The 12104-nt window shown below is 41.0% G+C and overlaps 3 protein-coding genes and 1 non-coding gene across 4 annotated transcripts; 3 read left to right on the top strand and 1 right to left on the bottom strand.

The window, feature by feature from the left end:
- Positions 1 to 344: 344 nt before the first annotated feature.
- On the top strand, positions 345 to 5876 carry gnl3 (G protein nucleolar 3). The gene is made up of 15 exons (XM_085775876.1): positions 345 to 426; positions 644 to 702; positions 865 to 1005; positions 1164 to 1283; positions 1372 to 1452; positions 1564 to 1699; positions 1808 to 1911; positions 2257 to 2407; positions 2529 to 2616; positions 2713 to 2890; positions 3668 to 3810; positions 4050 to 4186; positions 4807 to 4961; positions 5175 to 5241; positions 5340 to 5876. The coding sequence occupies exons 1-15, from the start codon at positions 414 to 416 to the stop codon at positions 5438 to 5440; spliced, it is 1674 nt and encodes a 557-aa protein (XP_085632002.1). The 5' UTR covers positions 345 to 413; the 3' UTR covers positions 5441 to 5876.
- Positions 2012 to 2098, top strand: LOC146986973 (small nucleolar RNA SNORA47). Its single transcript, XR_015035960.1, has one exon. It is a non-coding gene; the product is annotated as a small nucleolar RNA SNORA47 (small nucleolar RNA).
- A 1007-nt stretch (positions 5877 to 6883) lies between the features above and the next one.
- glt8d1 (glycosyltransferase 8 domain containing 1) lies at positions 6884 to 10280 on the bottom strand. Its single transcript, XM_085775872.1, has 10 exons — positions 10215 to 10280; positions 10011 to 10057; positions 9700 to 9798; positions 9330 to 9540; positions 9114 to 9231; positions 8913 to 8997; positions 8536 to 8648; positions 8277 to 8443; positions 8051 to 8163; positions 6884 to 7073 (listed from the first exon to the last, which is right to left on the bottom strand). Exons 2-10 carry the CDS (start codon positions 10024 to 10026, stop codon positions 6889 to 6891), a joined length of 1107 nt encoding a protein of 368 aa, XP_085631998.1. The 5' UTR covers positions 10027 to 10057; positions 10215 to 10280; the 3' UTR covers positions 6884 to 6888.
- Positions 10281 to 10722: 442 nt separating this feature from the next.
- spcs1 (signal peptidase complex subunit 1) lies at positions 10723 to 12071 on the top strand. Its single transcript, XM_085775875.1, has 4 exons — positions 10723 to 10906; positions 11417 to 11476; positions 11600 to 11686; positions 11787 to 12071. Exons 1-4 carry the CDS (start codon positions 10871 to 10873, stop codon positions 11910 to 11912), a joined length of 309 nt encoding a protein of 102 aa, XP_085632001.1. The 5' UTR covers positions 10723 to 10870; the 3' UTR covers positions 11913 to 12071.
- The last annotated feature ends 33 nt before the right edge of the window (positions 12072 to 12104 follow it).

The following is a 12104-nucleotide window of genomic DNA, read 5'->3' as shown; positions in this document are numbered from 1 at the left end:
ATTCCTAAGAAGAAGTAGGAGACGAAGAAGAAACTCAATAAATTGTACCTTGAATCATTTTCAATGGGTTTTTTTTTCTTTTTTTTTCCGGAAAGCCTGAAGGACCATCCTATTTCACATAATTTGATTCTAACTAATTACAGTAATAATAAAGTTGTTTACTTTTTCCAGAGACAAAGTTTTTAAATAGGCTACAGTATATGAAATAGGAGCATCATCTCATGCTTTTTACAGTCTATGATGTGCAGGCTTTAACCAGTGAGGGTCGTTGTCGCTCCGGCTCGGCAGGGGGCGCTGCGGCTGCACCAGCTCCTCGCTGACACAGGCGGAAGTGACGTCGCCTCACACTTGTGCAGTGAGTTCTCCACGTGTGAGAGGGTCGCAGTCACATTGGCAGCTCCCACACGAGCACCATGAAACGGCCAAGTAAGTAAACACAAATAGTTAAATTACCTGACTATACGAGTTTATTAGGAGAATAGAAATTATTCTTAATTAATTAAGACTTTTATTGTTCTGTTGATGCACTTAATTGTAAAAGCTAACCGCTAACAGTCACCGCTGTGCGTTCATCCACTGTAATTAGCTTCGTCTTTAGCCAGCTGTTCAACTAACGATTAAACTGTTTTATTTCTGTCCGCAGAGTTAAGGAAAGCGAGTAAACGGCTCTCATGTGCCAAAAAGTACAAAATACAGAAGAAGGTGAGTGTCTCTGAAGTCACGTTCAACATGTGTAGGCTACACGGAGGATAAGGCCTGTGTGAGCACCACGAGCTCGTTATGGCTACTGTGTTTTTTTCTGTCTATCTCATTTCACGGTCCATGTGGATTTAACTTGTTTTCTCGTGTTTGGTGTTTGTTTAGGTCCGTGAACACAACAGAAAAGTAAAAAAAGAGGCCAAGAAGAAAGGAGTGAGTAAACGAGTGAAGAAGGACATCGGAGTTCCCAGCAGTGCTCCCTTCAAAGAGGAGGTCCTGAGGGAGGCGGAGGAGAGGAGGCTGAAGGTCGGCACCTGTCCTAGCTATATATCACCATAATTACTATGTTAATGCATTGAGCTTAACGAATATAACTTATTAAAATGCCTTGAGAAAGTGTGTTTTTGTGTCCACTCGTTGATTTTCGCAATAAACTTTACTTTACACAAAAACTTGTGCCACAGATCGAAGAAGAAAAAGAGAGGAAGAAACAAGCCAAGAAAGAGGAGCGAGCCCAGAAGAGGAAGAAGGAAAAGGAGTCTGGGAGTAAAGATCCTGAACCTAAAGCCAAGAAAGCTCGACAGGTGAAAGGAAAACAATGTTGTAATCTGTTAAATCCAATTTTAATTACCTAAATGGTCGCTAACATATTTTTTTTTCTCATATCCAAAGGATGAAAATGCAAAACATTTAAAGAAAGCAGCTGGTCCAGACAAGAGCTCAAAACAGTACCTCTGTGGTGAATTAAACAAGGTAGGACGACCCGATCCTGTTCAGTGCTTCACAGTAGAAAGAAACTGTTAAAGCCTATCAAGAAACTCACATCCGTGCTCAATATGATCTCCTCCTCCTCCTCCTCTTCAGGTAATCGATGCATCTGACGTAGTGATAGAAGTCCTCGATGCTCGTGATCCTCTGGGGTGCAGGTGTCCACAGCTGGAGGAGGCGGTGCTGCAGAGGGACGGCAACAAGAAACTGCTTTTTGTTTTGAACAAAATAGGTAAATAAAGATGTTATTGTTAAAGTGCACACAGTGATTAAATGATTTCTGGGTTTTAATTAATAGATTAACTGTACTTAAAATAATTAGTTTGATTTTCTGTTGTAGACCTGGTACCAAAGGAGAACGTGGAGAAGTGGATACAGTGTTTACAGAAGGAGTTTCCAGTCGTGGCGTTTAAAGCATCAACACAGATTCAGGACAAAACTGTGGTAGGAGGTGCATTTCACACACAAGTGTTTAGACTTTGAGGATATAAACTCTGGATTAATTGCAGTACAAATTAGATTTGCAAGATGTGCTGCACAAATATGGAGGACTGAGAAGGTTCAGCAGCTTGTGTTGTGCTGCTGTAACTGGTTAATGCCTCCGAAAGGAACTGACAAATCACCATATTTACTGGCTCTGATATAATAATCAGAGCTGATGTGTGTGTTTGTGGACAAAACTTTAACTAGATCAACAGATAGTATACATATTCTCTCCTATCTAAAGCTGCATTATTCATGGATGCCCAATTAAAAGTTATTGTACTTGTCTGGTTCGGTCTTCATCAGCAAGCTAAGAAGAGCAGGATCGTGGCCTCGAATGACGTCCTGGACAAATCCAGAGCAGCGATGTGCTTTGGAAACAGCTGCCTCATGGAGCTCCTCACAACATATGCAGCAAACACAGAGAAGGAAGCTTCACTCAAAGTGGGAGTAGTTGGTAAGCAGCAGTTACGTTAACACAAATTCTAATCTATCCAATGCAACTTTGTGTTTTCTGGTTTCTTTTGTTGATTGTCTGAATCCTCAGTTTGACACATGTCTTCTTCTTCCACCCTCAGGTTTTCCTAATGTGGGAAAGAGCAGCCTGATCAACACCATGAAGGGGATCCTGGCCTGCAACAGCGGAGTCAAGAGAGGCATCACAAAGTGAGTCGTGACGCTGCATATTGAGATTAATGGTTTGCATTCTTACAGTTTATGCCCATGGTCAGTTGTTAACTCTTCACTCCTCCACCCCTGCAGATGCATGCAGGAGGTTCACATCTCGAAGACCGTGAAGCTGATCGACAGCCCCGGCGTCGTGGCGTCGCCGTCCAACCCAGCAGCCTCGATGGCTCTGAGGAGTCTGCAGCTGGAGGAGGGTCAGGAGAGTGTGCTGGAGGCCGTGAGGACTCTGCTCAAACAGTGTGACAAGACCCATGTACGTAGATGCCTCAGGGTGTTCTCTAGGAAATGAAATGACACTGATCAATAAATATAACAGACTTTTTTTTTAGACTTTATTTATTTGCACATATAAAATAAAACAAAACATTTACTTATCTCTCTTACTAGTAAGAAAGATACGAAAAAGAAATGTGCAGGTGAGGTCTGAAACCCGAAAGGCTTATAACATGACCTCACCTTGATCTAACAAATAATTGAAGCACAGTAATCCAATCCAATTTTATTTATATAGCACGATTTAAACAAACACAAGGTTTCCAAAGTGCTGCACAGCAAGATAAAAATACAATAAGTAACACAACAGAAGCACAATAAAACAATAGACACAATAAGATAAAACAGAATTAAAATCAATGAGATAAAAGATAAAACACAGTAAAATCATTAAAATAAAATAAATGAAGTCAACTTCCTACTGGGTGTTAAAAGCCAGGGAGAATAGGTGGTCTTAAATTGGGATTTAAAAACAGACCGAGAGGATGTCTGATGTGCTGAGGCAGTAAAGAAATAATAATCACATACCTTGTGCAAGGTATAGAAATAACAAAATTTAAAAAAGGAAAAATAAGGGGAAGATGTTGATAGTAAAAATAAAAGTAGTAGTAATGATAACAACACTAAATAAATAAATAAATAAATAAACAAAAAGCGAGACAAAAGAAGAGAATTGGTACAGATGAATTAAGTTCAAGTAAACACTAAAAAGGGAAAAGAAAAACTAAAAATCATCTTCATCTTCTCTCCATTTCAGATCATGCTCCAGTACATGGTCCCAGACTTCAGAAACTCTCTGGAGTTTTTAACCATGTTCGCCAAAAAGCGCGGTTATCTGCAGAAAGGTGGAGTCGCCAACACGGAGCAGGCAGCCACAGCGTTCCTCGCTGATTGGACAGGGTGAGTTTGTTGGTTAGTTACCTGACATGTCGGGAAGGGTCGGCATCTGCAGTGCACCAGTGTGGAAATGAGGACAAAACGCAAGTCTTAACTTCACCATGAAGACTTCTAATCCAACGCTGATCCAAACACTGTGCATATATAAACTGCAGATATGTTAATTTAATAGTGAAGCATGTGGAGTGTTGTGAACATGTTTGCTTGATCCTTCATCTGTGTTCATTCATTTGTTTCTGCAGAGCCAAAGTGAGCTACCACTGTAAACCATCAGAGAACCACAGTCTCCCTGCGTACCTGTCTGACAGCGTGGTGGCTGAGCTGCAGAAAGGCTGGGACCTGAGCAAACTGGAAACGGGCAACCAGGAAACTCTGAAAGGTACCGGCATGTCAGTTGGATTACCTATTTAGAGTTTTAAATAAAGCATTCATATATTTTTACTCAGACATTCATTTTTCCCCCTCATATTTACACATTTACACATCACAGTGACAACTGTGTTTTATTGCACGAAAATTGTATTCATAGTTTGGCAAAAGGAATGACTGAGATCTGCAAATACTAGGTGAAGATTGTTTATGGTTTTGTCAAAAGGATGTTCAATTCAGTGAATGAGTTTAGACAACTGAGCAACTGATTCACACAACAGAAATTAGTGTTTTAGCAATTAAGAAAAACTGTAATATATAACATTAAGCTAACACTGTAGGGTCGGCATCTGCAGTGCACCAGTGTGGAAATGAGGACAAAACGCAAGTCTTAACTTCACCATGAAGACTTCTAATCCAACGCTGATCCAAACACTGTGCATAGAAAAACTGCAGATATGTCAATTTAATAGTGAAGCATGTGTAGTGTTGTGTGTCCGCATCACACATTGTATATAAGAACATGACTTAGTTTGGACCACTACTGTGCTTTTAGACATAAAAAATAACACAATATTTTAATTAATAAATAAAACCACCATATTTACTCAACAACTTTTGCTCTTGTAGGTGTGAAGTTTCCAAACCAGGCCAGCAGCATCAGCTTCCTCTCTAAAGGGCTGACCGCCGGCCTGCTGAGCGTCAGCGACGTCACAGAAGAGAAGCCGCCTGCTGCTGCTGCCGCCGCCGCCGCCACAGAGAGCGAGGCAGCGCAGGACGATGAGGTAATTACACACCCTCTCCTCTTGGAGAACGTTCAGACGATACAGCTGCTTCGAATAATGTGCATGGATATGAGGACAAAAAATGCAAGTCTTGATTTGTTTGTGAAGACTTCTAATCCAACTCTGATCCTGTTGGCTGTACATTTATAAAATCACTCTCTATCTGGAGGATTGTTGGAATTTTAATAGTTTGAACATCTGTTCTTCTCGCAGCCTGAACAAACAGCCGCGGAGCCAGATAAAACAGAGCCGGAGGAACCACAGAAAGAGTCGCTTAAAGGTAAATCGTGTTTTTATTGAAAATAAAAAATAAACCTTATCACTTACATCTACACCCAGTAGGTCAAATTCTAACTTTATTCCGTCTCCTCTTTGCAGAAAAGCCCAACAAGGTGCAGTTCCAGTCTGTCCCCATCGACATCAGCCTCTCCACGGCCACGACAGACGACGCCTACGACTTCAACACAGATTTTAAATGAGCATCGTCTCTGAACAAGCACCTGCACTCACATGGTGGTCTGATGCAGATTGCACTGCAGACCTGGACTTGTACAGATGCTGAACATATGGAAACGACTGTCAGGAGGCCTTTGACTGGTTTCAGACACGTTGTTAATGTGTGGCCTTCCCTCTCTGCTTAAACCTGGAAGACAATGGGATGTTTTTCCAGACGAGGACTTGAGCCTTGAACCCAGACCACATTTTTCAGCTCAACACTGAATCCTGTTTGTCTGGGGGCTGATCACTGTCCAGGAAATGGACTCTGAATCTGTTGTGGGATGGTTATGTATGGTTATTTAATCACCAACAGCTTTCACCTTGAAATATCCACAGGTCATTTGTAATATGTTGTGTTAATGCAGAATAATGTATATAGATGACTTTCTATAAATGTAATAAACCCTCTATTAAACTCTTATCTTGTTGTTGTGTTTTCCCCCCACACCATGAATTTCAAACAGTTATAAGAGCCACTACAGCTGAGACACAAACATTTTAACAGTGTTTTATCAGTTTTTCTTGTTCTAAGTCATTTTTGCAATAAATAGACAATGAAGTCACAAGACTTAAATGATAAAAATGTAAGTTTTATTTCACGCACTGTACAAAAGTATTTACACCAGCAAGTCGGATGCATTTAATTTGTATAAAAATCCTGACAGTGAAGTGGGAGAGTTTGTGCAAACATTAGGTTCTTCTGTTTCTGCTGAGGTGCAGATGATGTAGTGGTCTGCATGTAAAATAAAATAAAAGAAAACATTTTCTCTAATGATGGAACTGAAGTGTTAAAAACTAGAAAACCAGAGTCTGAAACTGGCATAATAGATAACAGAAATAATCCCTTTTCCATCCACAGGAAGGACTGAGGTAAAAACATGAACATCTTTATGGAAACTGATCTCTGAAGGGAACTGTGCTACACTAACACACAAGGAAACTATACACAACCAATTAGTATTAGAAAGCAAAAGCAAATGAAAGTCATTACTTAGCTGCATGTAAACACACCTACTCAAGTCACAATGACTTTGGCAATGATGGCTTAAGTTGTACATGGTGATCCTGGCATCTTATTATCACAGAGTAGCTCATCTCAGAGTAAGGTCATAGTGTCACACCTCTGATGACATCCTGAAATAAAAAATAAAGTCTATAGCTCTTTAGAAAAAGTCGGAATTTAATCAGAATATACAGAGAAAAGCTGGTCAAAGCGATCTCAAGGGCACTCGAGGGGAACGATATGATGGCAAGTCTGTAGTAGTACACAGGTTTGCATGCTCAGAGGACAGTATGGCAGATGTCAGACACAGGTCTGGCTGGTGGAGCCTTTCCATTCCTGAGATAATCACATGATGAGGTCCTGCTGCGTCAGGGCTGGTTTGGTTGGTTTAACTGTTCCTCAAACCTTTTTATTTCTTCCTTCAGTCTACTTGTCCCCAGCGTGTCTTCGCACTGGATGAAACTTTCCTGTGGGGTCTGGGATGAACCACTTGTCCCACACCTCAGTGAAAGACGACCCTCTCCCCCAGGGCTTGTAGTGTCCGTTCCAGTGAAGGAGTTTGGCAGCTTTTATAAACTGGAGCGAGTAGCGGTTTCCAGCTCCTGCATTACCTGAGAAAACCAAGGTCATGTGACTTATTACATGTACACCATGCTGTCGGTTTTATTTTCTGTCAAAACATTGACTTATGCAGGAATTACCCACTGGTACTGCAGTTAAAGAAATATAAACTCTGTATAAATCATCAATTCATATAACCAGACAAGTTGCCTCATCTACAGAGAATGCAGCTTTCAACATCAGTTCTAATTTCTGGTGGAAATAAACTGAGCAGACAGTTTCATAACAGCAGAATTACATCAGAAATCGTTCAAGATTTCATGAAGAAGTAGACCAAAGTGTCATGAAACACAACATTGACATTCATGTTGTAAACACTGATACCACTTAAAAGGTATTGCAATTCCTTTTTAGCACCAACGATTGTTGTTGTTGTTTTTTCAGTATCAAACAATCTACCATAACAAGCAATGGTTGTTCAGGTTGTCCAGATGTGAAAATAATTTGATCTGCAGCCAACAGCCAAAAAGAACAAAAACAAAACAGGCATATGGTAACTGATTTGTGGTTGTTTAACTCTGCTGACAGGCCAAGTTGTTATAAATATACTCACTATTCCTATTCCTTTCTGAGTTACAGTCTTGAATAATGGCCAGAAGTGTTTTTCCAGGACAGTATGATGTCATAGTGTTCACTTAGACGACTTGGATATTAAATGTCATTACTTCACTACTTCGTTCTATTAAACATTCATGTTACATTCTGCAGTTTAAGCTAAAAGTGAGACACACGTGGCCAGAGAAATCTAATCAGTTCATTCATTTGTATCAAAGTTTAAAAGATTCTGTATTCACAAGGCCAAAACTGTGACCTTTTGACCTTTGAAAAATCCAAGTGAAAGTTTGTGCCAAATGCGAAGACATTCCCTGAGATATAACTGAGATATTGTGTTAATGAAGGGGATGGACAAATGGACTGATAACTGTCGCCGATACCAAGATGTGTAAATTATTTCTAATTTTCTTACCGAGGTGCCTGACGTGCCACATGGGGTCGATGTTGGAGTGACGTTTGTAGAAAACGATGAGGAGAGGAGGAGTGGTGATGCTCTCTGCCAGTGTTTTACCGTACAGATCTTCCCTGGGGAAACAAACAAAGTTTTTTAGCTCAATACTAACAGAGGGGAGTGCACCGGATTAAATGTTTGTTCCGTGACACTAATGGGCAATTAAGTCTAATTGTGAGCAGCTTACTGTGCGTTCAGCTCCATCCAGTGCTCCAGGCGCTGGGTGACGTTCTGGTTCTTCCACTCAGTCAGGTTGGCGATGATGACGCCGGGGTTGAAGGTGCATGTGTTGGCTCTCATCCCCAGCTTCTTTATAGCTTCCTTCTTGAAGTCCAGGAAACCTATGTAGTTATTCTGTTGAAAAAAAAGGTCAATTATAGATTCAAGAAATACTCTACATCCAATCCTTTAAAAAAAAAAAAAAAATGCAGTTGGTTGGTTCGCACCTGATTTCCAGCCCCTCGGATGATGCCTTTGGCAGAAGCTGAGTCACAGTCGTCTGAGAAGGCGGCTGCATGTCCCGGTTTGAGGTTGGTTTCATAGAGCTCTTGAATGTCCCCTGAGATCCCACAGAACAAGCAAAATCCATTCATTAGATCTCATTCAGAAATTCTTTTTTCTTTTTTTGAGAATAATTAAAGGGAACTTTCTTTATTTGTTTTAGTTTCTTCAGTCTCTTTGTACTGTTTTTATTTCCTTTTATCACATTTTCACGTCTTATTCAGCTGCTCTTATCATTTTGCACACCCTTGTTTTTAAACGTGCTGTATAAATAAAAGAACTACTATTCTTATGATCATGGTAAATGGAAAACATTTTTTACCTTGTACAATGATGTCGTCATCCAAGTAGACGGCTTTCTCTGCCTCGGGTATGTACGTGGGAAGATAAAACCTGGCAAAAGTCAACTGAGAAATAGACCATTAGAGTGTGATTAGCGAGAGGTGACTATAGTTTAAGAGGAACCATGAATATTCAACATCTAATCTGGGACAGTGACAGTGCATTCAGTCTGTCGTCTTACCGGTTTTACAATCTCCAGCGCCTGTGAATCTTTAGGCGTCTTACCACTGAGGAGCTCAGGTTGGAAAATAACTATCTTGTATTTGATGGTCTTGAGCTTTGGCTCCTTCAACCAAGCTCTGTGGTTAAAACAAATAAACAGACAAAGAAACCCTGTTAGGTTACTTAAATCAAATCTGGCCTGCATTATGATGACCTGCCTGTTTCAGTGTCTTACTTTAAGTGGTCCACTGTTTCATTCAAGGTCACGATGGTGAAGACGACATTGGCTTTACTGTTCTGGTAGATGCTGTTCATGGCAGCGACCACGGCACCGAGTCTCTCCTCAGCAGCGGTGATGAGGACGGGGATCTCCTCTCCTTTCCTCGCCGACTCAGGTCTGAGGTCTGGGGTCAGCTCCGACTCAAAGGGGAGAACAACACCTGCATCTGGGGTGAAGAAGAGACATTTGGGAGCTCACCGTGTGGCGTGTGCCTCCATGGTTTCATTTACATGCACTGCATTTGTCTAATGGGACACACCCAACAAGAAGAAGAACAGTGCAATACACTAGTGTAGCTGGGATACAGGGACAAACATGAAGGTACCTGGGTTTTCCTTGTGTAAAAAGTCACCGAGGTTGAGGAGGTTTCGTTGAACTATGATGAGGAAGGCCACAGCCAGCAGCAGGAGGATGACCACGTTTACTGAAAGCCACAGAGGAACAGCTGATGTTAAATATACTGTATGTCACAGAGGTAGACTGGGCAACAGGGATACACAGACAATATGAAAGAAAAAAGGTATCAAATATGAACAGTAAACACTCTGTTTAGTTGTTTTCCATTCAGACATGCAATTACAAATCTATTGTTTACAGATGCAGATAACCACCACTTCATCATCCAGACTGACTCACCTCTCCTCAGTGTCATGACAACGGCCACATCCGCCTCTCCAGTCCCTCTGATGAAAATCCAAAATAAACACAAAAAAACACCTAAAACTTGATGTGAATGTGGTCCCAGATGTGTTGTTTAGACGTGTTGACCTAGGACGGAGGCAGGCGATGCCCAGGACTGCAGCAGCTGCACCGCCGCCGGGGTAATGAAAAGCGTCTAACCCGAGCCCGGTGGTTTATAACCGGCGTTCACACGGCGGACACAAACCAGTGCTGCTTCAGTCGGCTCGTAAAAAACAACAACAAAAAAAACAGATAAGATAAGAAAAGAAAAGTAATTCACTTGACTCCACAGCCAAACTGCCAACTCAACATCTACAAGTTTATCTGTCGCCGTTGCACGGAGTAATAGCCGTCTATGCGTTTGCCTGGTCCTTAAATGTAATTAGCTTGCTCCTTAAAACACATCAAACGATAATTACAGTTACATTTCATTGTATAGATATGAATTAATGACCCGAGATATAACGCACTAAGTGCCCGCTTAAAACAAACGGGCTAAAAGTAGCCAGTCATACAAACAGGCGAGTATTTTAGGCAGTCTAACCATTTCACTAACACATAAGTACATTTCCAAACCGACGCCAGCGCTTAACCCCATCCATGTTGTTTATACATCCGGGAACCTGCGCAGCTACCGGAAGTTATGACAGCCTCGAAGTACCCGGATGGGTCCTTCACAACAGCGACGTATCTTTTTTGGGGAGCGGAAGTGGAGTTTCTTCTGCTGCTGCTTGCTGCTGTTGGTTTTGGTTTGTAACCGTTATAGCTCCAAACTCTGATCAGCCTGATCGATCTTCTTCATTTCAAGTGCAAAGATGTTGTCTATATTCAAGACCATTCCCACGCACATGGTAAGATTTTTTTTTTTTTTTAAGGGAGAGTGATTTGAGTTAATGCTACCCGCGATTCATTCATGTTAGCCATCAAGCTAACGCCAACCTGCGGATGTTGTGTTGTGGGTAACAGCTGCTGGACAACGTTTAATTTCATCACCTTTAATCAAAAACTATGCAAAAGTCATATTGCAAGCGGATATTTACACAAATGCTCACTAAATAATGGAAGAAGCTGTGTACTAGTAGGCTACATGCAACGTCATCTGTGTTATAGTTATCCCATAGACTGTAAAAAGAGTTATCCTGGTCTCATTTGATCGTCTGCAGAGTCAAGTGCACCTGTAAATGAAGCCATCGTTGTTCATCTGATGTAGCCTGACAAGCCAGACTATATCATTAAAATGTATATTTGCTGCCGCTAGGGTGCGTCTAGATTTCTAGGCGACATCTGATGCCTTTTACTGGACTAAACTGATGTGAAGAGTTGCACTAATGTGTGTTTTTTTTTTTTTTATTGTGTTGCAGGATTACAAAGGTCAGAAGTTGGCTGAACAGATCTTCCAAGGAATAATACTCATTTCTGCGGTAACTAACCATGATCCATGACACATGCAAACTTGCAATTCAAAACATCACAGCCAGAATGGCAGGATTATTATTATTTTTTTTTACCTGTGGTTGGTGATATCTTTTGCATCTTCTTTCCAGGTTATTGGATTCGTGTACGGTCTGGTCATTGAACAGTTTGGGTGGACAGTTTACATAGTGTTGGCTGGATTCGCCATTTCCTGTGTGGTAAGATTTGTTTCTGCTATGCCACCACCTATAGATAAAAGAGTTTCTGTTAAGTTAATAACATTATATAATTTATTTCTGTTTCTGTCCTCAACCTTAGCTGACCCTGCCCCCCTGGCCCATGTACAGAAAGAGTCCTCTGGCGTGGCAGCCAGCTTTACCAGAGATCAGCGGAGAGCCGAGCCCAAAACCTCAGGAAAGCCTCAAGAAGAAGAAGCACAAATAAGTCAGACCTATTGTTGCCTTTCTGTTCATACACCTTTTTATATTGGGAATTATTTTTCTCACAGTTCACAACTGAAGCGTTTAGAAAGAAAACTTTGTTACAGTGTTTATCAGTCAGTAATGAAATACGTATGTGTCCAAATAAACATCTAATACTGTCTATGTTTTCTAAATGGGATTTCATTTGTAGATT

Source organism: Trachurus japonicus, chromosome 5 (genome assembly GCF_045865225.1).
Source record: "Trachurus japonicus isolate A0001 chromosome 5, Traja_1.0".
In the NCBI taxonomy this organism is placed as follows: domain Eukaryota; kingdom Metazoa; phylum Chordata; class Actinopteri; order Carangiformes; family Carangidae; genus Trachurus; species Trachurus japonicus.
The sequence above is the reverse complement of the archived record's forward strand: the minus strand, read 5'-3'. Positions and strand labels throughout refer to the sequence as shown.